This window comes from Oryctolagus cuniculus, chromosome 14, assembly GCF_964237555.1.
Source record: "Oryctolagus cuniculus chromosome 14, mOryCun1.1, whole genome shotgun sequence".
Taxonomy (NCBI): Eukaryota; Metazoa; Chordata; class Mammalia; order Lagomorpha; family Leporidae; genus Oryctolagus; species Oryctolagus cuniculus.
Window position 1 is genome coordinate 50,025,946 of NC_091445.1, and position 26,895 is coordinate 50,052,840.

Consider the following 26,895-nt stretch of genomic DNA (forward strand, 5'->3'; position numbering starts at 1 on the left):
TTATAGATACAGGGCTTAGGGGTCAAAGGTTGAGGCAGGTCTGAACCTCATTGGTTGACCTTTAGGCACCCATGGGGACCTAGATAAGGACTTTTCTTCCCCGGAAGTGCGGGTAGGGACTCTCCATTCCCGGAAGTATAGGTCTTCTCTCTTTGCGGATGCCAAAGCTACCACAAAGTTTTATATACCTAGGTCAAAATAATCTTAATATTATGTGTTAATTTAGAAAGAACTCCAATTAGACATTATATTTGCAATGCAATTTGAGCTATTACAAAAGGCCATTATGCTACTTTTATTTTGTTGTCAGTCTTTAAAGCAAAACCAAATACCACTACTGCTGTGACTTTGTTTAAGAATGAAAGCATACATTGTTATAGGTATGACTCTCTGTACCTTTAGTGATTTAGATCCACCCTCCTTTTGTATTTCTCCTGTTAGTACCACTCTCTCTTCCATCACCCAAGCCCTATCAAATCACCATAGTGAATCAACCCAATCACTGTTCTTTATTTTTACTAGAGAAGAAAATTACACATTGTGGATTAGTTCCACTGCCTCAAAAACCTTTTGAAAAGTTAGTTCCTTTAAGCTGTGTTAACCTTCACTTCTTTCCTCTGAGACTCACTGATCCCCTTCTCTTTTTTATTTTTTTAAAGATTTATTTATTTACTTCAGAGGCAGAGTTACAGACAAAGAGAGGGAGAGTCAGAGAGAGAGAGATCTCCCATCCTTTGGTTTACTCCCCAAATGGCCACAACAGCCAGAGCTGGGCTGATGCAAAGCAAGGAGCTTCTTCCAGATCTCTCACATAGGTGCAGGTGCCCAGGCACTTGGGCCATACTCTATTGCTTTCCCAGGCCATCAGCTGGGACCTGGATTGGAAGTGGAGCAGCTGAGCTTCAAACCACCACATGCAGACGCTTAACCTATTACACTACAGAGCCGGTCCCAATCCCCTTTTCCTTAACAGACTGAGTTTGTCAGTCTCATTTTGAAGTAAGCAGGCATACAGGTTAAAATCAATTAAGATTGTGAGCTGGAAGACCACACCTTCGCCACGCCCCTGTATGACCTCATGACCTCATAGCCCCTACCTGGCCACACCTGGGTGCCCACCAGCCAATCAGGTTAATTAACCACTCCCCTTTAGAAGTGGGTTAAAAGCCTGGGACACAGTGTGTCCCGGCCCCTTCTCTTCTTCCCTGGCCTCTTGCCAAGAGTGGACTGGCTGTAGCCCTGTGCCTCCAGGGCGCATGGCCTTCTGGGCCACCTGCCCTAGGCTTCCTGACCTAGATGCTCCTCCACGTGGCTGGTTCCTGGTGCTCGTGCTCGGTATGAACCCAGATTTACCTCTCTCCCTTAATGAAGCTCTCACTCTTCTATGCATCTTTCTTACTAAATAGAGGTTTAAAATGTACCATGCTGCCTTGTTTATCTGTGCTGGTATTTAGAATTCTTCTTTAAATATTAGGCAAGAACCCTCTTGGGCTTATTAATACTGGGGATTTATTAATAAGCATATAGTGATATCGTATGGCACTCCACATTCCGGTAGCATATGTGGCACCCCAGATAGCACTTCCGGGGAACTTTAAAGGGCCACATTTTTGTATAGATTTTAGGGGGTCTTCTCCGATTTCAATTTGAGTTTGTGATGGCTGACTTTGTGTCAATTTGGCTTATCCAGAGTGCCCATATATTTTCAAATATAATTTCAGATATTTCTTTGAAGATGTTTATTGGATGAAGTCAATTTAATCGCTGGACTATATATATGTGGGGTGTATCTATAAATATATATAGTTTATTAATTTATTAGGGAGGGAGAAAGAGAAAGGAGCTCCCATCTAACTTTTCACTTAGCAAATGCCAAAAATGGCCTGGCAAAAGCTGGAAGCTGCAAACTTAATCTTAGTCTCTCACATGATTGAGCCAGATAGAAAGCCTTTTACATTCTCATTTGATCTGTATGTACAGATAACTTCTAGGTCAGGTGGACAAAAGTCTGACCTGGATAATAAAAATAGAGTTACTGTCCCTCAATCATTTCCCAGATTTGGAATGGTCCCATTAGACTTATAAATATTTATACTACTAATATTTCTCCCAGTCTTCCCCAAAGAGATCTAGTCTTTCATCACAGTGACTCTTATTGTCACTGAGTTCAGAAATTACCATATTACAATGGTACCAATAGTTCCCCGATTCATTCCATGGTTGTTTTCCCAGTTCCAGAATATGCACTAGGAATGGCAGAACATTTATAATTGGTTCCATAACCAGTAGGGTGGGAGCTATTAAGAGAACTTACAGAATTAGTGATCTAGCTCCATGGTCTTCTACACAGTACTTCTTCTGATCATGAAACTCACTCAGTTGCAAATCAAGTAAGGTATAGTCCCATGCTCATAGAATCACTAGTTTTATCTGGTTTTACAATAGCCTGAAGTAGCTGGCTTGATAGAAGGGTGAATGGCTTTTCAATACCAATGCTTTGGTAATATCTAGTAGTGTTGGAGAGAAGTTCTCCAGGAGGTTTTATGGACTTTGACCCAGCATTCAATATTTGGCACTGTTACTTCCATAGCCAGAAATGAAACCTAAGCTAGGAATCCCACATTAAGATGTAGAAATGGGAGCGGTACTACTTTCTGTCTACTAGCAAAAAAAAAAAAAAGTTTCCTGCTCCTATGACCCTATGATAGGCTGGCCAAGAGGTCCCAGCACCAAAGGGAAGAATGTTTCCATCAGGACACACAATGACGATTCCACTGAAATGGAAGTTAAGAATGCTACTGAGCCATTGGGGACCTTCATACCTCTGAGTCAATGGCATTGAAGAGAATTACTGTAATGACTGAGGTCACTGATCCTATCCACTAAGGAAAAATTGGGCTGCTACTGCACAATGGGAATAAGGAAGAGTATGTCTGGAATACAGATGAATCCTTTAGGTAACCCCTTGTATTTTCTTGCTCTTTGAAGTCAATGAAAAACTATGACAACCCAATCCATTCAGTCTAGTCGGGGTTATTAACAGCCAGACTGGATCTTTCTTGAATGAAAGTTGTGTCACAACTCTGGCAAATAGTCACCACAGCTCAGTTACTGCCAAAGAACAAAAGAAATAGGAACAGTAGTGGAAGAAGATAATTATAAACACCAGGTATGATACTAGTTACAGAGAGGAAGCCTGCAATCTTCATGAGTTATTTCTTCCTTATTTTGATATGAAAATTATATATATATGTGATATCTGTATTTTCTTACCTCTATTCTTTTATAATGTAGCATAACAAGTATGGGTCTTAGATTATAGTATTTAAATATTGTTAATTTTACTTCATATACTTTCATCTATAGTATATCAAAGAGATGAGTAAACAACACTTGAGAACACTACATCCTTTTCTGGTGAGTTAAGGCATTTTTGCTCTTTGCATGTTAAGCTGAATTATAACCTTGTTACTGTCTTTATTTGTAGATGAAATTTGTTTGAAGATGAGTATGAGTGGCAAGTTGATAAGGAATGGACATGTAATGGTTAATTTTATGTATCAAATTGGGCAAACCACAGTATACTATTTGGTCCAACATGATTCTGGATGTTTCTGTGTAGGTGTTCTTTGGATGAGATTACTATTTAAATCAGTGGACTATGAGTACAAAGAAGATTATCCCCTTTAATGCAAGCAGATGACATGGATTGAGTTAGAGGCCATAATGAAACAAAATTTGACTTCTTCTGAACACGAAAGCATATTACAACAGACTGCATTTGGTGATGGACTGCATTAGGGTTGCAGGTGTACCCTGAAAATTCTGGATTTGTACCTAAACCATTACATGACCTAATTCTTAAAATATTTCTCTCTCTCTTTATGCATATATGTCCCATTGGTTCTGTTTCTCTAGAAAACTAATTTATACAATATCTGTTAGATAAAACTAGGCATATCAATGAGGGCATCCCCCAATCTCTTTCAGTTATATTTTTTGAAATACCATTTTTGGGCTTTAATTCATCCCTTTCCCCTTTCTTTAAATTTTAGAGGAAATCATTAAAATTATTTTGACATAGATCACCTCTTTCTCATCAATTGTCATACTTCATATATGTATTATATATGGATTATCACATCATACCCCATAAATTTGTACCATAAAATAATAATGAAGCATAATAAATTATTTTAAAAATAAAAAGTAAAAATAAATGAAGGGAATTTTAAAATATAATTAAAACACATTATTGAATGACTTCAGACATTTTTGTCATTCCTTACGCTTTTTTAAATTTTATCTTCCATGACACATAACATCATAATATTTGCTGTCTGGATGGTCATTTTGGTCATTTTAAAAACATAATTCTGAGGCCAATATTGTGGTGCAGCAGATTGAACTGGCACTTTCTGTGTGGACATCTCACATTGGAGCTCCAGTTTGAGCCCTGGCTTGTCTGCTTCCTAATCAGCTCCCTGCTAATACTCCTGGGGAGGCAGTGGAAGATGGCCCAAGTACTGGTAACCATGCAGGGGGCAAGAATAGAGCTCTAGGTTTTTGTCATGGGTCTGGACCAGCCCCAGCAATTGAATCATTTGAGAGAGAACAATTGAATGGAGGATTCTCTCTCTCTCTCTCTCTCTCTCTCTCTCTCAACTTTTAGATAAATAAATCTTTAAGATTCAATTTGGTCAATGTTAATCCCCTACTAAGAATTTTTGTGGATACTGACACCCTTAAGGATAAGTGCTACGTTGACTCTTTCCACACTTTCTCTATTTATCTACTATAGGAGTTGGCTTCACACTCCCTGACTTACTGAAATATGGCTACCTAGGCTCACTTTGAACTTTCAAGCCTCAGTGCTTATAAAAACTTTCCTCCAGATTATCTCTTGTGGAAAAATCAAATAATCCTTCAAGACTCATTTCAGGTGCTTCCTGATCTGTGAAGGCTTTTCTACATTCCGCCCTCTTCTGCATATAGTTGCAAGTGTTCCTACGACACCACAATCCCTAGTCATGTCTCTGTAACAACACTTTTGACAGAATATTCAAATTATTGTTAGCACATAGGAGACTTATTGTATAATATACTGATTTTTTTGTTGTTGCAATGGAGCCAGATTCCTTATTTAAAATGTTAGCTCCTGCTTTCATTGAATGTTGGACCAGGGAGAAATTACATACTTCAGTGCCTCAGTTTTCTATGTGTACATTAGGGCAATTAATAATATATCTTATGGTGCTGTTTTGAGGATCATGTAAGTTTCTGTATATAAAACTGCTTAAAGGAAACTCTTATTAAGGCTCCCCTATCATAACTGCAATCTGGGGAACTTCACACTTAACATCTACCTCTATAAGACTTAAAAGTGTCTCAAGTTAGTGCATCCTCCATCACAACTATATTGAATAAATGGATGCTTCTGAAACAAGGGTTTATATACGCTTCCATTCTTAGAAATTGCTACTGAGTACAACATGACAACTCAATTTCCTAAATGATTTTTGACTACAAAATGGGCAGCATTTTCTAGATATATAGCTTTGAGATGATGAAAAAACTTAGTATTACACATAGGCATATAATCATCTACATTGGTATAAGCATCCAATTTATTGTGTAAGTGAGGGTTTATACATGTGTGTCTATGTATATGTCTGTTACAATGCTGCTCATTATGCAAATGGTAATGTCTTTTTAAGATATATGTATTTATTTGAAAGTCAGAGCAAGTAAGAGAAGAAGAGACAGAGAGAAAGAGGTCTTCCATCCATGGTTTACTTCCCAGATGGCTGCAATGGCCAGCACTTGGCCAGGCAGAAGCCAGGAGCCAGGAGTTTCTTCCAGGTCTCCCAGTTGGTGGCAGGGGCCCAACTACTTGGGTCATCTTCTGCCTTTCCCAGGCCATTAGCAGGAAGCTGATCGAAAGTTGAGCGGCCAGGACATGAATCAGTGTCCATACAGTATGCCAGCACTGTGGGAAACAGCTTTATCTGTTATGACACAATGCTTATCCCACAACTGGTAATATCTAAATCAAATAATTTTCATGGGGTCAGCATTGTGGCACAGAGGGTAAAGATACTGCTTGTGACACTGGCATCCCATGCCAGTTTGATTCCCAGCTTATCTGCTTCTAAATCAGCTTCCTGCTAATATACTTACGAAGACAGTAAAAGATGGTACATGTACTTGGGTTCCTGGCACCCATGTGGGTTCCTGGCACCCATGTGGGAGAGCAGGTTGGATTACCTCAGCCCTGCCTTTGGCGTGGCTCAGCCTTGCCTCTCTCTCTCTTTCTGTCTATCTTTATTTCTTTCAAATAAATCTTTTACAGCAAAATAAAATAAATAGTTTGAAATCTAAAATATTTTACCTGCTCTAAAGTATAGAACCTGTCTAAGTATTGAAGTAAATCATATACATATATACATATATATGTGTGTGTGTGTGTGTGTATGTATGTATATATGAGATACATATACCTCTGGATACCGTTACTATTTCTCTATATAGAATGTAAACTAATATTCAGTTTAATATCACAGTTTGGTCTTACTTGAAATGGTGTCAACATTAATATTGCCTCCATTAAATATAATGGTTTTCAAGGCTAATACCCACTAAGCTGCAGAGGAATGCCTCTATAAATTCCTATTTGGGAAAATTATTTCAATATAAGTGTAGGAAAACCGATTATTCTCTAAACAAGTGGTGTTTCCAATAACGAGAAATACAAAAAGTAGTGTTTTCCAAATTTGCTCTTTTACAAAATGATAGGTTAGATTTGTGGCTCAGTTATCTGTTGTGCTTCTTTTTTTGACATTTTTTAATCCTAAGATCTTTATTATTTATAATACTTTACTTTTCCATGAGTTATCTCAAAGCCTTTCTAGAAACAGTATATATATAAATATATTTATAAATATTTACATACATACATACATATAAGGCTTTAATTGGGCATTATGTTATCATACTTCTATTCCCAAGTTTAAAAACATCAATACAGAGTTAATTAAATTTTAATTAGCTTCCTTGCATAAAGGCCATCTTGGCAGCCATTGTTTCATTTATATTAGAAATGTACATTGCTTAAGAACTAAGGGTTTTCATTATCAATCACTCATGTGGAGCCAAGTACCTACGACAATAATACTGTTGAAATTATGTTGGATGTAGTTCCACAACTCTTTAGTTATACATAAATAATAATTCATCTTTAAAATAACTGGATGGACTCCATACTTTCCCAGAAAATATATAAGTTGTATTCTGGAGAATCAAACAGTAACATATAGAAGCAACCCCTTATATTATTTTTCCTTCTGTCCCTCTGGAAATGAAATGGTACTCTATGTAGAAAACAGTAAAAGCAGTTTCATTAGATTATTCAAAAAATGTTGATTTTGTCACCTCCAGTTGTGTCAACTAATGTCTACAGATCTACAGAGAATATGAGGCAAGCATTAGACCCAGCTTCCTGCCAGTGAAGACACTGGAAAGCAGCAATAATAGCTCAAGTAACATGGTTCCTGACATACATCCAAGAGATTGGGATTGTATTCCCAGTTCCTGGCACCAGCCGCAGCTCAGTCCTAGCTGTTGTGGATATGTTCAGTGAACTAGTGGATGGCAGCTCTCTTGCTCTTGCTCTCATTCTTATCCCTTCTCAAACCACAAAAATGAAAAAGAAAAACAAACACAGAAGGGCTTATTCTCAGGTACTTTCAAGGACCCTTAATTGGTATAAGTTTAATCATAAGCAGACTTTACTGCCTTTTATGAAGTAGAGGTTTAAAGCTATGCTACCTTTCCATGTGTCTTGGATGTCAAAATGCTATTCTTATATTAAGTTAAATAAAAAAGAAGCAAGTATACCAGAACTAAATGAAATTATTTAAACCTAAAATATGTTAGTAAATGTTTTCATTTATATGCAGAACTCTGTGCAGTAAAATTTGGCAAATTCATAATTTACAGAACCTTCCCCCAAATTTTCTAAGACTCTCTCAGGGCTGGGAGCTATTAACAGGCCACAGATACGACCTCAGAAAGGCACACTGGTTCCAAATGGAAGCCCTGGGCCTCAGTGGTCATTGTTCCTCATTTCTGCTTATAATGACCTGCTTAACCAATCGGTTCACAAATCCTTCCTAAGATTACAACATCAGGTAGCCCCAAGGTAATGTGTGCACACTCTGATTCCTAGTAATCAGACTATTAAAGAAATAGGGCCTGCATAATGGGGCTATATTTTTATAATTATTAACTTGTAAGATCATTGGAAATTGGATGGCCGGGTTTGTGCTCACAGACTGATCTGAGGTGATGACGCCATTTTTTTTTTTTTGTTGTTGTTGTTGTTGTTGTTGACAGGCAGAGTGGACAGTGAGAGAGAGACAGAGAGAAAGGTCTTCCTTTGCCGTTGGTTCACCCTCTAATGGCCTCCGCCGCCGGCGCGCTGCAGCCGGCGCACCGCGCTGATCCGATGGCAGGAGCCAGGAGCCAGGTGCTTCTCCTGGTCTCCCATGGGGTGCAGGGCCCAAGCACCTGGGCCATCCTCCACTGCACTCCCTGGCCACAGCAGAGAGCTGGCCTGGAAGAGGGGCAACTGGGACAGAATCCGGCGCCCCGACCGGGACTAGAACCTGGTGTGCCAGCGCCGCTAGGCGGAGGATTAGCCTAGTGAGCCGCGGCGCTGGCTATGATGACGCCATTTTTATACACAGATGGTATCCTGCAAAAACATTTGACTAATGGGTGGGTATTTTATACTACTGTTAAAGATGCCTGCATCTCCTATGGGACTGCCTGGGTTCTCCCCTTGGGAAAGAAGCTCTGTTCTCCATGACAGCTTCCTGTAAAGCATATCCCAGGAAGCTACAGGTGACGTCTCAAGCACTTATATCCCCACCACCCATGTGGAAGTCCCAGATTGAGTCTGCAGTTCCCAGCTTCAGCCTAGGCCTGCCCTTGCTATTGTGGGCATTCTGGAATGTAAGATCTCTCTCTGTTTCTCTGTTTCTTTTCTGCCTTTCAAATGAAAAAAACAATGCAATTTAAAAAACTACAGATAAAAAGCCAAAGTAAAATTATATTAAAAATAATTGACTGTGGCCCCATGTACCTTAGTTGCAATCATGGCTATATGCTCATTTTCAACAAAGTTTCATTGGGAATCCTTCTATACTGTATTTTCCAATATCTTTTAAATGCATTTCCACAAGAACAATTTCAAAAAAGTATAGTCAAAAAGGTATATTTTAAATGACTATGTTTCCTTTGGCCAAATATTAAAATTATAAGACCCATCATGATTCTCTTTAACTTAGATTTTTTAGAAAGCTCAGTAGATTTAACAGTCAAGAGTCATGATCTTCTAAATCTATTTTCAAATACTCTTCCTACTATTATTTTCCATTTCTGTCACTGAATTTATTTTAAATTCGTCTAGGGCATATATGTTTTATTGAAACCCTTGAAAAATCTTTTAGAAAGTTTAGAAAGTACTTTAGCAAGTAACAATAAAATACAATATTTATTTTTCTGGGGAAAACAATTTTTGGCGGGATGGATAGGTAATCTCTATTCTAGACATGGATGAAAAAATTTATACAAGAAAAATAAGCAGTGAAATGTAGGTGTGCTGAAATAAATTGCCATCAACTATTTCATGGAAAAATAATTTCTATAAACTTGCAATAAGATTTTAAAATTATGTTCTTTGTTGAACATTGATATATACATATTTTGTACCAACATATATTCTTTTGGCTAAGCTTCATTTAATTTCATATTTGGCTTTATAAATAGCTTGCATAATATATAACGAAGAAATTGCTTAGAAAGTATAACAAATCAAATACTTCAGAATCCCCAAGCAAATGATATGTTTCAAGGGAAAGGGACAGAAATACACCCTGGTCATTATAGAATACCAATATCAGTTTCAAATATTATGACAGTTGATCTTTCTCTCTGCTCTGAAGTTGTTGGTTTACAACTTTAGATGAACCATGAGCAGTAATGTGCAATAACTACATTTTTAGTGCCATTTACATATTTTTACCTTTGTGTCTCCAGAATACAATACCAGAAATGGAAACAAGATATATACTACTTTTCTTAAAATAACTAGCTAGAATGGAAGCGAAAGGATATAAATGATTTCGGAAAGCTTACCAGGGTCATTGAGTCAGGAAGAGAAACATGGCTCTTGGAGTTCAATTCCAGTGATCTAGTCACTGGTTTGTTCAACTCCTGTGCAAAACATCCACACACAATGCACAATTCACGTTCCCCCTTCCTACTAAGCGATTGTCAAAAGAAACATGGCATTACCTTTCCAACATACTGAGGCTCGGCGCCCATGTATTCCTCCAGCACAAAAAATTGATTCCATACCCAGCCACGTTTAACTCGTTGAAAATGTAATCGTCGTCCTGGCAGGCGGAGAACATTTTCTCTTGGTTCTGTGGTCAAAGTCTGCCGTGGCTGTGGTTGAAGTGGTGTTAGGAGACCTCCATCAAACAGGACCCAGAGAAGCAGTGATAAACAGTTCCTTGTAAGCATTGGCAAAGGCTTTCCTACACAGAGTAATAAAAACTCCAGCACTTAAGGCAGACTTGTGGGATCCAGGTTTGAGGTGTCTGTGGCCTTAACCACTGAGCTTTCTGTTTTATTGCAGAAATGACCACACAGACATTAATCCTTTTGATATTGCTGCTGTATTATATTCCATCTAAATGGACCTATAAAACAGATAAACACAAATACCCTAAATTAATAAAATTTCCTGGTGATATTTATCAAAACTCACTTATACCTGTCAACTATTTAAAGTAGAGAGGAAAAATTTTTAAAGAATTATATAGGCTTGACCAGTTTGCATTCCCACCAACAGTGGGTTAGTGTCAAGCCACTATGGAAATCAGTCTGGAGATTCCTCAGAAACCTGAAGATTATCCTACCGTTCGACCCAGCCATCCCACTCCTTGGATTTACCCAAAGGAGTTTAAATTGATAAAGAAAAAAGCGGTCTGCACCCTAATGTTTATTGCAGCACAATTCACAATAGCCAAGACCTGGAACCAACCTAAATGCCCATCAATGGTAGACTGGATAAAGAAATTATGGGATATGTATTCTTTAGAGTACTATACCGCAGTAAGAAACAACGAAATCCAGTCATTTGCAACAAAATGGAGGAATCTGGAACACATCATGCTGAGTGAAGTAAGCCAGTCCCAAAGGGACAAATACCATATGTTCTCCCTGATCGGTGACAACTGACTGAACACCAAAAAGGAAACCTCCTGAAGTGAAATGGACACTATGAGAAATGGTGACTTGATCAGCATAGCCCTGACTGCTAATGGACAACTTAATACATTATCCCTCATAGTATTTTTTTGTCTGTTCTAATTAATATGACTGGTTTAATTCTATAATTAATACATAGTTATTCTTAAGTGTTGAAAATTAACTGAAATGTGATCCCTGTTAAACATAAGAGTGGGAATAAGAGAGGGAAGAGATGTATAATTTGGGGCATGCTCGGGCTGACTTGCCCCAATTGGTAGAGTTGGAAACATACCAGGGGATTCCAATTCAATCCCATCAAGGTGGCATGTGCCAATGCCATCTCACTATCCCAAGTGATCAATTTCAGTTCACAATTGATCATAATGAAAGGACTAAGAGTCAAAGGGAGCACATAAACAAGTCTAGTATCTGCTAATACCAACCGATAGAATAAATAAAGGGGAGAGTGATCCAACATGGGAAGTGAGATACTCAGCAGACTCATAGAATGGCGGATGTCCTAAATAGCACTCTGGCCTCAGAATCAGCCCTAAAGGCACTCGGATCTGGCTGAAAAGCCCATGAGAGTATTTCAGGCATGGAAAGCCAAGACACTCTGGCAAAAAGATCTCTGTGAGTGAGATCCCAGTGGAAAGAACAGGTCTTCAAAGAGGGAGGTGCCTTTCTCTGAAGGGAGGAGAGAACCTCCTCTTTGACTATGACCGTGTCTAAACAAGATAAGAGTCGGAGAACTCAAGGGGCTCCCATAGCCTTGGAAACTCATAACTGGTGCATAGGGAGATTACTGATGCCATAAACAGGAGTGTCAATTTGTAAAGTCAACAACAGGAGTCACTGTGCACTTACTCCTCATGTAGGATCTCTGTCCTTAACGTGCTGTACACTGAGGCTTAATGCTATAACGAGTACTCAAACAGTATATTTCACTTTGTGTTTCTATGGGGGTGCAAACGATTGAAATCTTTACTTAATGTACACTAAACTGATCTTCTGTAAAAAAAAAAAAAAAAAAAAGAAATTATCAATTCCCAACTTGACTTTCACTGGGATTAAACATGACAATAGGTCTGATCTGATTTCATCATCATTTAAAAAAAATCATCTATTATTTTTCACTTTATGTTTCTGTGTGGGAGCAAACTGTTGAAATACTTACTTAAGGTATACTAAGCTGATCTTCTGTATATTAAGATAATCGAAAATGAATCTTGATGTGAATGGAAGGGGAGAAGGAGTGGGAAAGGGGAGGGTTGTGGGTGGGAGGGACGGTATGGGGGGGGAAGCCATTGTAACACATGAGTCGTACTTTGGAAATTTATATTCATTAAATAAAAGATAAAAAAAAAGAATTATATAGGTACATGGTCACTAATGCTTAGCTTGTTAATTTGGATAAATTATCCAAGTTTTCAGACTTGAAAAAATATTATTTACAATGAAGCAAAAGGTTTGCAATAAACAGAGGTAATCTTTCCTCAACATTAATAGTTGTAATGAGTGATCATTAATATCATTTTAAAGTACACAATTAAAATTAGAATAAGATTCTATAACTTGAGCTCTATTGACATTTGGGAGTGTATAATTCATCGATCCTGGGACATATCTTGAGTGTGCTGAGTGTTCTTTGTTGAACATTGATATATACATATTTTGTACCAACATATATTCCTTTGGCTAAGCTTCATTTAATTTCATATTTGGCTTTATAAATAGCTTGCATAATATATAATGAAGAAATTGCTTAGAAAGTATAACAAATCAAATACTTCAGAATCACCAAGCAAATGATATGTTTCAAGGGAAAGGGACAGAAATACACCCTGGTCATTATAGAATACCAATATCAGTTTCACTCCTATATCCCACCCAACAGATGACAGTACCTCTCTCCCATATCCAGATGTGACAACTAAAAATATCACCCGAATTTCAAAATATCCTCTGAGATCAGAAAATAAACCAAAACTCATTTCCACAGATTCTGGGGAAAAATCTTAATTTAAAAAAAAATTTTAAAAATATTCTATGAAGTTAGAGACTGGAAGCATCAGATGACCCAGGAAAGAAGCTAAATTACTACATGCAGATGTAAATTCTTTTATTAAATTGTAAATGATAAAAACATCAGCTGTCTAGAAGACTTTCTAAACTTTAAATAAAAAACAATACTTCTTTGGCCTTGATCCACTGGAAACACCGGATGTTTAGGAATTTTTTGTATATGGTATGAATCTCAGAGCAATCTTGATTCCTATCAGATGCATAGCTTGTAATGTGTATTTAGTTAACATGATCTTTTAAGCTTTCATTGCAGTAAATATTTTTAAAAGTCTTCATATAATTATTGGATTATAGTATGTGCAATGAGAAGTGTTCCTATTTTTAATTACAATAATGTTTATACCATAAGATGATAAGAAGTTCCTGGTTCCTGGCTTCAGAACGGCACAGCTCCAACCCTTGCAGTCAATTGGGGAGCAAACCAGTGGATGGAAGATGTCTCTCACTCACTCTCTCTCTCTCTCTGCCTCCCCTTTCTCTGTGTAACTCTTTCAAATAAATAAATAAGTCTTTAAGAAAAATAACAGAAGGGGAATCACATGGGTAGATTTGAATTTCTAAAAAAGAATTTCTGAAATAATTGACATCAACAATATTACTTAGCATATGGTAGGTACCGGATTTATATTTGTTAAGTTTGAGTGATTTATTCAATGACTGATATAAGCTAATTCTGTTGAAAAATTACTATGTTCCATATGTTGTGGCATAATCTGCATTTGCATAAAAGCTTTGTGGAAGAGGTATTGCTATAATACCAACATATAGAAATAAATGGAAGAACACACTTAAATAACTTGGCCATGTTTCACCAATTAGAATACATCATTCAGGCTTGAATCTGAGCAATGTGACTCCAGAGTTCACACTCTTGAATGCTAGTAGCTCTGTTAGCCCTGTTAGTGAATGAAAAAATAGGTTAAAACTTCAAAGTTTTCAAATCCTAGCGAAACAAGGATTAGCTTGCAGATTTTGGTTCTGAATTCTTTTTTCCAAAACTAAGTTAGTATTTCATTATTGGGCAGATTAAGATTTAATTCATTGACCTCTTCTGTGTAATTAAGAGATTGTAGCTATCAAGTGAATAGACTGCCCTCGAAGGTGAGAAATCTAGCACTTGGCTTCTAGAGAGGGGTATATGATTCTAGGCAGCAGCAGAAAAAAAATCAATGCTTGATAGCTGTGTTGTACTAATAAATTGGGTTGTGATTCAAAATTCAGAATGTGCTCTGACAGTGCAGCTACTCCATGCACTAAAGCACTAAACAGTTACTTATTGTGCAGAGAAGGTGAGATCATCTCCAGCTATGCCAGGCTTCCTTATCCAGTCCCATTTGCTTGAACTGTGTATGTATTCTGGCATCACTCGTTGTGTGTGTGGACTATTGGACTTCCTTCACAATTCTGAATTTACTTCATGTGTCAGATACTATGGTAGATGTCAAGGACAGAACAGCTGACAGAAATAGGCCCTATCACTAATATCTAACCCCTCCTCACCATTTTACCCCATCTAGAAAAGAGTAAGCAAATAATCACAGGAGTAGATCACTAATCAGGAAAGAGGAAAAATGGCAATGGCTGAGCATAAGATAAATTAGGAAGACTGTGTTAAGTTCATGAATGCCACATTAATATTTTCTGGTTTATTAAGTGTGAAAGGGAAGACCTGGTATTGTTAAAAATAATTAATTAGTTAATAAAAAAGATTGGCTTTGGAACAAGACAGACCTGAGCTATCATTTTAAATGAATTCATAATATAGTTCAGTATAAGCAACAGTCTGCTAAGTAGCTTCTGAAATGTGCGAACATAATCAACAATGTTCTATCTGTGGAGCTTCATATATGGTTAAACAATTATTTTTTAATCTCATCCCTCAATTAGGACATTTATGCAAATGCATTTACTTACTCGTATTTCTTCTCTGTGATCCTAAAATTCATTCCAAATCTCAATAACACTACAGACCTATGGTGAAAAGTTGAACTGAGGTTATTTTCAGTGCATGTTGGTGCTTCCAACAGATCCCAGCCTCTGGCCACAGTTGTCAGCCAGGGAGCTTTTAAAGTGCTATATCACTGCAAGAATAATGCAAGGATATTGAAGGACTCTGGTTCTTAAGTGAAAGGGAAACAAGTCCCCAAGGCATGAAACATAGGATAAATGACAAGGAAAGACTACATCCAGCTATCAACCTGGCTGCACTTGCCCCAGCACCAGTGGTGTTGTTAGAAAAGCAAGAGTAGCAGACTTATTCTGAGGTGTCAGCACACTATGGAAGCATGGGAAACTTACAGGCGACATTTTGTTACAAAGCACATCACCAGAGTTGTGTTTAACCCCATGTACCAGATTATTTCAGTGATAGTGTTTAAATATTTAGATTTGCCTATTTTCCCGAATCTTTCATAGAGTCAGAGTGGCTTTCCAAAGAATTTTTGAAGCATAATGATGAGTCTTAGGACCCAAATATTCCTTTTAATAGAAGGGAGATCTTTATTTTTTTTAATAGTCTTGTATAAATTGTCATTTATCAAAGCAGAGGATACTTTTTTTGTGAAAAATCCACTGGGAGTAACATTTTTGAAGTGTGTCTCCAAGGCTAAGATACACAAAGGCTGTGGTTTCTATATTTAATTTGGGGTGTATTTACTTTTAAAGATAATTCCCACTATGGCCCAATTTTGTAAAAACAGCACTGAAAGGGCTCTGTTTGTCGGGGGGGGGGGGCAGGGCTTAGTAAGCTGACAGATATGTTAATTATTAAAACTGGTTCTCTATATTGGGCAACATTTCTAAGCCTACCTGCTCATTGAATAATTCTGTAATGGTGCCTATTCATAGGGTCCATTCTAAATTAATATTCTATGGAGTGATTTTCAAGGATACTTATTGCAGTTTTTTTAAAAAAAGAATATTTACAGCTCTCCCTACCCATCTTCGTGAATAAATGATCATTTACATTAGTAATTGAAAGTATTTCCAATTTAAATAATACAAACAGAGGCTTTCTTATTAAGAAACAGAAAAATCAATACACGGTTTATGTGTTCCTAAAATCATTAACTTTATTAAACTAAGTTTATGACATAAGCAATCAACTTTATATTTTTCTCATGTTGTTCTCTACATACATTGAAAATAAAAAATTTTAAATGTGATATTTTTAAAATAAATTATCTGCTTTATATTGTTTTAAATGCACTATGTATAAATAATAAACATTTACAAACTCCAAGCACATCTGGTAACTGAAGAACAAGATTCCTAGAAGAACTATTCAAAGCTATTCACACAGTTGTGCAATGTTTAATCTTTATTTAGAAATGAAGATATTTCTTGGAATGCCTTGGGCATAAGCCAGCATCCCTAGAGAGTCCTCTGGTTTCCATTCTGAAAGAAGGTTTACTCCTTTTCTGGGTAACAAAACCACAGCCTTGAACTTTTTATTTTGTTAACTGACTACTGAGAAGAAGAGACCATAGACCAATCTCTACGGCTGTTAAGAGTGAAACAGCAATGTCCGTAGGTATGATTAGTCAACAATCATAATTTATAAGTGTTCATGGATCTTTGGATCTCTAAATTGCCTATATCTCATAGTCTACTTAACAATCACATTAGGAAGCCAAACAGCATCAATTACTTTTATGACCACAGAAATAATAGTATTTACTAATGTCATGTATTATGAGCATGTGATATTGACATCCAATATGGGTGGTGGTTCCAGACCTGGACACTCCATTTCCAATCCAGCTCCCTACTAATGCACCTCAGAAAGCACCTTGGGAGATGGCCCAAGCCCTTGGAGCTCTGCATCCACATGGGAGACCTAGAATAAGTTCCTGACTCCTGGTTTCAGCCTGGCCAAGCCCTGGCCATCTTGGCCATTTGGGGAGTGACCCAGAGATAGAATATATCTCTTTGTTTCTCCCTCTTTCTCTCTCTAACTCTGCCTTTGAAGTCAAATCAACACATTAAGCCTTTCTCTTGAGAAAAAAAGGAAATAAATCCATGTTTTATAATTGAAACATTTCAAAATATTTGCTGATAAATGTTTGAGATTTTATCATCTAGGTATTTGGCTGCAGCTAGAAAATATGGTACAACCTACATTATATCAGACACTGGAGAAATTTACAAGTGTGAAAGGAGTGGGAGAAAGAGGATGTGAGCCATACATAGAGACTACCTTTTATTTTTTAAAGATTTATTTTATTTATTTGAAAAGTAGAGTTTCAGAGAGAGAGAAAGAGAGATAGAGAGATCTTTCATTTGCTGGTTTAGACCCTAAATGGCCACAATAGTGGGGCTGGACAAGGCCAAAGCCAGGAGTCTACAACTTTGGGTCTCTCCCATGGCTGCCAGCAACTCAAGTATCTGATCCATTGCCTACTGCCTCCAAGGATGCACATTAGCAGGAAGGTGTATCGTAAAGTAAAGTAGCCAGGATTTCAACTAGGCACTCTGATAGGGGATGCAAGCTTCCCAAGCAGGGACTTGGTTGCTCTGCCAGCACCTGTCCTAAAAGAAAATTTTATTTAAAGAACCACATGGCAATTATGGAGATGAAAAATACAATCCAGAAAGAAAAACTTTACTAGAGGAACTCAACATTCGCTTTGATGTGGCAGAAGGAAGAATCAAAATGCAGGTTTTGCAACATATGTTCTCTGACCAAGATGTAACACAATCAAGAGTAAACTACCGAAAAAAAAAAATACCGGAGAAACTAAAATAAAAAAAGAAAAAGAAAACCAAACAATGCAGTTCTAAACAGTTATTCAAAGAAGAATTTCTAGAAAAAGGTTTTTAAATTTACCATGAATTAAAATGATACTAGAACACACCAAAACTCATGTATGAATTATAGTACATAGAAAAGATTTATAGCTACAATGCCACTAAAAAGTGATTTTTAAAAAATTCTCAAATTGGGGCTGGCACCTTGGCTCACTTGGTTAATCCTCTGCCTGCAGTGCTGGCATCCCAAATGAGTGTCGGGTTCTAGTCCTGGTTGCTCCTCTTCCAGTCCAGCTCTCTGCTATGGCCTGGGAGGGCAGTGCAGTATGGCCCAAGTGCTTGGGCTCCTGCACCACATGGGAGACCAGGAGGAAGCACCTGGCTCCTGGCTTTGGATCGGCGCAGTGCCAGCTGCAGTGGTCATTTGGGGAGTGAACCAATGGAAGGAAGACCTTTCTCTCTGTCTCTCTCTCTCACTGTCTATGACTGTACCTGTCAAATAAAAAAAAAATTCTCAAATCAATAATTTTATCATTTTTCTGAAACAAGAATAAACTAAGTGCAAATTAAACCCAAAGCAATCAGTAAGAAGAAATGACAAAATTATAGTGGAAATTACCAATGTATCAAATACAAAACAATAAATAAAATTAACACACCAAATATGGTCCTTTGAAAGAAAGAATAAGTTTGGCAAATTTCAGTAATATTTACTTTGAGAAAGAGAGAAGAATCATGGAATTAAAAATAGTAAAGAAAGACAAGATATCAGTATCAACCTTAGGGCAAATTTTAAAAAGCTTATAACAAATACTATGAATAATTGTATGCTAAGAAAGTAAACAACTGTGATGAAATGCACATTCCTAAAAAGGCAAGGAAGGGTTAATGTTGACTCAATGTTTGAGAAATCTAATTCTATCTAAAATACATAAAGAATTAAAATCATTAAAGTATCTATGCCATCAAAATCAACTTACAGATTCAATGTGATACCAATCAAAATACCGAGGACATTCTTCTTAGTTACAGAAAACAACAAAAACAAAGCTAGACAGGACAGTTACAGCATAGTACTGGTGCAAAAACAGATGGATAGATTAATGGAAGAGAATAGAAACTCCAGAAATCAATCTATGCATCTACAACCAACTTATCTTTGACAAAGGAGCTAAAATCAATTCCTGGACCATAGAGGGTGTCTTCGACAAATGGTTCTGGGAAAACTGGATCTCTCTCCACATGCAGAAGTGTGAAGCAAGACCCCTACCTTACACTTCACACAAAACTCCACTTAAAATGGAAACCATTATGCCCTGTGAAATAAGCCAGTCCTAAAAAAGACAGATATCATATGTTTTCCCTGATCAGAGGTAATGAATGGAGTACCTGAAATATGTGCTGAAGTGAAATAGACATTTTGACAACCAGTGATGGTTTATAGCCCTTGTCTCTTTCATTGAGGAACAGTATTTTAACTTTGTTTTGTTTTCTCTACATACTATTTGTTTAACTCTTTTACTTAGGGTAACATTAACTACATGATCATGAAGTATACTAAAAAATATCATTGCAAAGATTAAGAGTGGGAATATGAGAAAGAGGGGAAGGAAGTATTGGAGCATGAGTGGGATAAAGGGTCAGGGAAAGTGCTACTATGTTCCTGTAAGGGTATAAAGTAAATATATAAAACTTGTATAACTTAAATAAAATATATATTTTAAAAAATGGATTAAAGACCTAAATCTACAGCCCAATACCATCAAATTATTGGGAGAACATTGGGGAGACCTGGCAAGACATTGGTATAGGCAAGAGTTCTTGGAAAAGATCCCAGAGGAACAGGCAATCAAAGCCAAAATTGACAAAATTGAGAAGCTTCTGTACTGCAGAAGAAACGATCAGCAAAGAGGCAACTGACAGAATGGGAGAAATTATTTTCAAACTATATAACTGATAACAGATTAGAAAACAGAATATATAAAGAGATCAAGAAACTCCACAACAAGACATATAACTCAATTAAGAAATTGGCAAAGGACTTAAACAGATATTTTTTCAAAAGAGAAAATCCAAATGGCCAAAAGAAACATGAAAAAATGCTCAGGATCACTAGCCCTCAGGAACATGCAAATCAAAACCACAGTGAGATTTCTCTTCACCCACCTTAAAATGGCTTTCATACAGAAATCAACAAGCAACAAATGCTGGTGAGGATATGGGGGAAAAATACCCTAATCCACTGTTGGTGGGAACGTAAACTGGCAAAGCCACTATGGAAGACATTATGGAACTACCTCAGAAATCTGAATATAGACCTACCAGATGACCCAGCCATTCCACTCCTGGGAATTTCCTCAGGGAAATGAAGTCAGCACATGAAAGAGTTATCTGTACCTCCATGTTTACTGCAGCTCAATTCACAATAGCTAAGATATGGAATCAATCTAAATGCTAGTCAACCAAAGACTGGATAAGGAAATTATGGAATATGTACACCATGGACAACTACATGGTAGTAAAAAATAATAAAATCTGGCCATTTGCAACAAAATGCATGAAACTGGAAAACATCATACTCAGTGAAATAAGCCAGTCCCAAAAGGACAAATATCATATGTTCTTCCATGCTCTGTGATAACTAATAGAGCATCTAAAAAGTAATCTATAGAAGTGAAACTGACACTTTGAAAAGCAATGGCTTTGAACAGCTCTTGTCTTGACTGTTGAGGAACAGATTTTTTTTATGCTACTGTTGAACTCTTTACTTAACACAGAGTTAATCATACGTGTATAAAGTTGATTGAAAATAGATGTTAGTAAAAAATAAGAATGGGCAAAGGTGAGGCAGAAGACGTGTGGGAGAGTGGGTGGGAGGGCAGGTATAGTACGAAGAATCACTATGTTCCTAAAGTTGTAATTATGAAATGTATGAAGTTTGTATTCCTTAAATAAAAGATATCTGGGGGGAAAAAGAAAAGACAATTCAATGAGATGGAAATGAGGGGGCTTCACTTTTGAATTCTATCAAATATTCAAAGAATAATTAATACAAAACTTTCACAAACTTAAAATGCTGAGGGAACATATTTCAACTTATTCTACGAGGTTATTATCTAATAGCAAAGTCTATCTAAACTTCAGAAGTCATGCACACACACACACACACACTAACACAAACAACACTTCAGACCCATAACTCTTACAAATGCATATGTAAAAATGCTCAGCAAAGCGCTTGCATACCAAATCCTGGAAAGCAAATAAGAGATGACACAGCATGACCAACTGAGATTTATCCATTTACTGCCACGTTAGTTTAGCATCCAATAATTATTCAATGTAATGCCCTTGTCAATAGAATACAAGGGGAAAAAAAAAACAGCAGTACACAATCCTCTCAATGCTCATCAGAAAATTATTTGACAATCTTCAATATATCTTATTGGTAGAAACACTGAATAAAATCAGAAGAAAAATTAACATCTTCAACCTGATAAATTGAACAAAATTCACAATTGACATGATGAATCATGGTAATGGTGATGGACTGCATAGAACAGGAACAAGGAAGGTAAGTTCACAGGTTTTTTTTTTTTTAATACTCATTTATGAGAGAGGCATTGTTACAGAGAGAGGGAGAGACAGAGAGAAGTCTTCTATCCATTGGTTCACTTCCCAAATGGCTGCAATGGCTTGAGCTGGGCTGATCCAAAGCCAGGATTCAGGAGCTTCTTCTGGATTTCCTTTGTGGGTGCAGCAGCTCAAGCACTTGGGCCATCCTCCACTGTTTCCCAGGCCATCAGCTGGGAACTGGATCAGAAGTGGAGCAGCCTAGACTTGAACCTGAACACATATGGGATGCCAATGCCACAGGAGGAGGCTTAACCTATTATGCCGCAGCAGCAACCCCCTATCTAGTTTCCTAATTGAGGTTTATCAGAACAATTATATAAGAAAGTGACAGAAAGTATCACGTGGAAAGGCAGAAAAATTCATCTCCATTTCAGAAGACATTATTCTCTATACAGAATATCCTGAAGACACACACACACACACACACACACACATGACACATAAATGTCAGAAGACTGGAAGCCTCAAAACTCAAATTATATTCTTTCCATATACTAGAAATGGGATACAGAACTCAAATTAAGGGAACAAGTCCATTAGAACAGATGAGAAAGCTAGAATACCTAAGTCAAAATTTAACAGAAGACGTGGCTGGTGTTGTGGTGTAACAGGTAAACTTACCACTGTGATGCAGGCATCCCCTACATGCAGCAGTTCATGCACTGGCTGTTCCACCCCATTTAGCTGCCTGCTAATGCCCTTGGAAAATCAGCAGAAGATAACCAAAGTGTTTGGGTCCCTGCCACCCACATACGAAACTCAGATGAAGTTTTTGAAGTTCTTGGCTCCTGGCTATAACCAACCTCAGCCTTGGTCATTGCAGCCATTTGGGGACTAATCAGCAGATGGAAGATTGATCTCTCTCTCTCTCTAACTCTTCCTTCCAGATAAATAAATATTTAAACAAATAAATATTTAACAAAAGAAGTACACATTATGTTGGCTGTAAACCACAAAAAACAGTTGAAAGAAATAAAGAATGCTTAAAAATATGAAAGAGCATGTCATATAACTTATTGGAAAATATTATTATTAAGAAGATAATATTCCCCCAATTGATCCATATCTACATTTTACTTATAATTTTTTAGCAACATGCTTATTCTGAAATTCACACAGGATAAAAAAAAAACAGAATGTGCAAAACATTTGGCTGACTTACACTTTCCAGTTTCAAAGATTAGTACACTGCTGCCATGATTAGGGCAACATATTACTGGCATAAAAGTTCTCATAGAGATCAGCAGAATAGAATAATAGAGTTGATATCCTAAAATAAAACTTATGGTGTACTACACTCATTTCCTCAGAATTCTTAGATATATTGGAAAGCATATTCATTTCAGCAAATTATTCTGATACGGTTAGATATCTAAATGCAAAAGAGGAAGTTGGTGATCTAACTTCAACATGTGCAAAAATGTACTCAGGAGATATACTAGAATATATTTTTAAACATTTATTCAATTGAAAGGCAGAGTAACAAAGATAAAGAGAAGGAGGAGAGAGGAGAGGAGAGGGGAGGGGAGAGGAGGGGAGGTGAGATGAGGGAAGGAGAGGAGAGGAGAGGAATCTTCCATCTGCTGGTTCATTCTTCAAATGCTCAGAAGAGCCAGGGATACACCAGGCCAGAGGCAGGAGCCAAGAAGTCCATCCAAGTCTCTTTCATGTGTAGCAGGAACTTAACGAAGGGATGAGGAAATCTTTGTCTGCTGGAACTCATTTGGATATTTATAACATAATTTGGGGGCCATACAAAATTCTACCCTTAAAAATTTGCCTGCCATAGACACATTGAATTTCATGTCCTGCCTGGGGTTGCCTTGGCAGGAGCAAACCAAATAATCATGAGGGCCTTATACATCCCGTGAGCTGGAGGTTCCCCATCCGTGATGGATACTTAGGATAAGTAAATAAGACATTCTATAAATGGCTAAAACTGAATTTGATTGGCTATTCTAAAAATAATTGAATGTAAAAGAAAGGCATTTAGCAGAGCAGTTAAGACAACCATATCCCACATCAGAATGCCTGAGTTTGATTCCCAGCTCCAGATCTGATTCATGCCAGTGCAGACTCTGGGAGTAAGTCGTGCTGGCTTAATTGGCTTCTTGCTACCCATGTGTAAGACTTGGGTTGAATTCCCAGCTCTCAGCTTGTGTTTTGACGAAGCCTGGTCCTTACAAAAATGAACCAGCATACAGGAGTGCTCACTTTCTCTCTCCACCTCCCTCTCTCTGTCAATGTCTATGACTCTTTCTTTATCTCTCACATATTCTACATTTTACTGTCTCACTACCTATCAAGTAGATTTTAAATTTTTGAAAAGATTCATTTATTTATTTGAAAGGCAGAGCTACAGAGAGGCAGAAGCAGAGAGAGAGAGAGAGAGGTCTTCCATCCGCTGGTTCACTCCCCAGATGGATGCAACAGCTGGAGCTGGGCTGATCTTATGCCAGGAGCCAGGGGCTTTTTCAGGGTCTCCCATATACGTGCAGGTGCCCAAGGACTTGGGCCATCTTTCATTGCTTTCCCAAGTCACAGCAGAGAGCTGTATTGAAAATGGAGCAGCTAGGACTTCAATCTGCACCCATATGGGTTGCCAGCACAACAGGCGGTGGCTTTAACCACTATGCCTCAGCATTGGCCCTTAGATTTTAATTTTTTTTTAAAAAATTAAAAATAGTTGTGTAAACATCTGAGCTTGACTCTAATGAGATTTTGAGCTAATGTGTCTCAGGTGTAGAATAGAAATAAACAATCCAGGGGCTGATATAAAGAGTCCATCTTTTCCTCACTCATATCACATCTTGACATGGAATATAATTTGGCAATGAGAAGAAATTAAATGCATATACCATTACAGCATGATGAACATATTACATATTAGACTACATTAAATAAGTTAGTCATATAAGGCCACAGTATATAGATTTTTCATTTATCCAAATGTTCAACAAGGCAAATGTATGAAGATGAAAGTTAAATTAGTGGTAGAGGATTTGATGTGGGACCTGGGGACTGATCACCAGTGGACTTTGGCTTCATTTTAAAGGAAATGTTAATACTGAAAAACTAGAGTTCAATTTACATTTAAATTTAAATTTAAACACCTAAGAATAATTGTGTGTTAATTAAAGAGTTCAGCCCTTGCCCTGACTGTTGAGGAACAACTTACTACTTTATTCCTTTTAGTATTTTTTGTTCTACTTAAAACCATTGGTTGAACTCTTTAATTAACAACAATTATTCATAGATGTTTAAATCAAACTGAAAAGTGATCCCCATTAAATATAAGAGTGGAAATAAGAGAGGGAGGAGATGTACAGTTTGGCACATGCTCAATCGGATTTACCCCTAATGGTAGTTAGAAACGTGCCAGGGGATTTTAATTCAATCCCATCAAAGTAGCATGTACCAATGCCATCTCACTAGTCAAAGTGATCAGTTTCAGTTCATAACTGATCACAGTGATAGGTCTAAGAGTCAAAGGTATCACATAAACAAGACTAGTGTCTGCTAATACTAACTGATAGAATTAAAAAGGAGAGAATGATCCAACATGGGGAGTGGGAAACACAGCAAACTCATTGATTGGCAGATGACCTAATCAGCACTCTGGCCTCAGAATCAGCCCTTAGAGGAACTCGGATCTGGCTAAAAAGCCCATGAGAGTATTAGAATATTTCAGGCATGGAAAGCCAGACACTGTGGCAAAAAAATTTAAAAAAAAATGACCTAAATGAAAGATCTCTGTGAGTGAGATCCCAGCGGAAAGAACGGGCCATCAAAGAAGGAGGTACCTTTCTCTGAAGGAAGGAGAGAACTTCCATTTTTTTTTTTTTTTGACAGGCAGAGTGGACAGTGAGAGAGAGACAGAGAGAAAGGTCTTCCTTTTCCCCTGGTTCACCCTCCAATGGCCGCTGCGGCCGGTGCACCGCGCTGATCCGAGGCCAGGAGCCAGGTGTTTCCTCCTGGTCTCCCATGCGGGTGCAGGGCCCAAGCACTTGGGCCATCCTCCACTGGACTCCCGTGCCATAGCAGAGAGCTGGCCTGGAAGAGGGGCAACCGGGACAGAATCCGGCCCCTGACCAGGACTAGAACCCGGGGTGCCAGCACCGCAGGTGGAGGATTAGTCTATTGAGCCATGGGGCCGGCCAGAACTTCCACTTTGACTATGGCCTTGTCTAAATAAGATCAGAGTTGGAGAACTCAAGAAGCTTCTATAGCCTTGGCAGCTCATGATAAGAGCCTAGGGTTATTGGTGACACCAATGAGGCTGCTCTCTCCTGGCTCTAGTCTGGCCCAACCCTGGCTGTTGTGGTCATTTGGGATTTGAACTTGTGGATGGAAGATATTTGCATTTCTCCCTCTCTCTGTAACTCTGTCTTTTGTGTAAGTGAAATAAATCTCAAAAGTATAGAATAAAAAAGTTTTACAGAAATCATCTGGGCTGAAAATAGTTCATCTGTGCTACACATGGGGAGAACAAAGCCAACTGTTAACACAGAGGATTACCATCAACATGCAAGGGCAGGGCACTCTTCCTGCAGACAGTGAACTTGTGTGAAAGAGGGACATGAATCAGGCTTTAACTTATCTGGGAGACTAAGTCGTGGAAGCTCCTTTACAGATGCCCTCAAGAATCTGAGCTGAAGAGCCCTTAAGTTGCAAGAACAGATACCATGCTGTTTATAGGGAATCACAAAGATCTGAAGAATGGCAGTACTCAATGGAGTGAACAAGTTTTATCTACTAGAATTCCAGAGTTGCTAAATCTATGATGAAAATAAAGCTGAATGTAGTACAAGCTGATTTCTCAGAGAGTGTACATAGGGGAAAGGGTATTGACTGAGACCATAGTCACAGTGAGGGGGCTGCATGGTATATGGGTAGGTAGGCATACAGGGGAGGAAGAGAAAAAGAAAAGAAGACTTTTGTAGATTTTAACTTGGATGGTATAGAAAGGGGCATCAAGAAGCCTCAGGACAGTCTAGCACACATCAGTACTAATCTCAATACACAGAATTGGGGCTATAAAATATCAATCATATTTTAAAAATAAGAGTATATATGTATATACAAATATATTTATAATATGTA

At 37.7% G+C, this 26,895-nt stretch overlaps 1 protein-coding gene across 7 annotated transcripts in view; it reads right to left on the bottom strand.

Annotated features, from left to right (window-relative positions):
- Positions 1–26,895, bottom strand: part of CDH12 (cadherin 12) — a 1,101,741-nt gene that overhangs the window by 303,460 nt on the left and 771,386 nt on the right. For 6 of the 7 annotated variants that reach the window (XM_017344661.3, XM_051853848.2, XM_051853851.2 and 3 more), the window contains one exon: positions 10,360–10,769. In XM_017344661.3, the coding sequence (XP_017200150.1) occupies positions 10,360–10,590 (231 nt within the window). In that variant the 5' untranslated portion in view covers positions 10,591–10,769. Of the gene's footprint in view, positions 1–10,359; positions 10,770–18,360; positions 18,649–26,895 lie in introns of all 7 variants that reach the window. The other variant, XM_051853852.2, reaches the window with a different exon arrangement.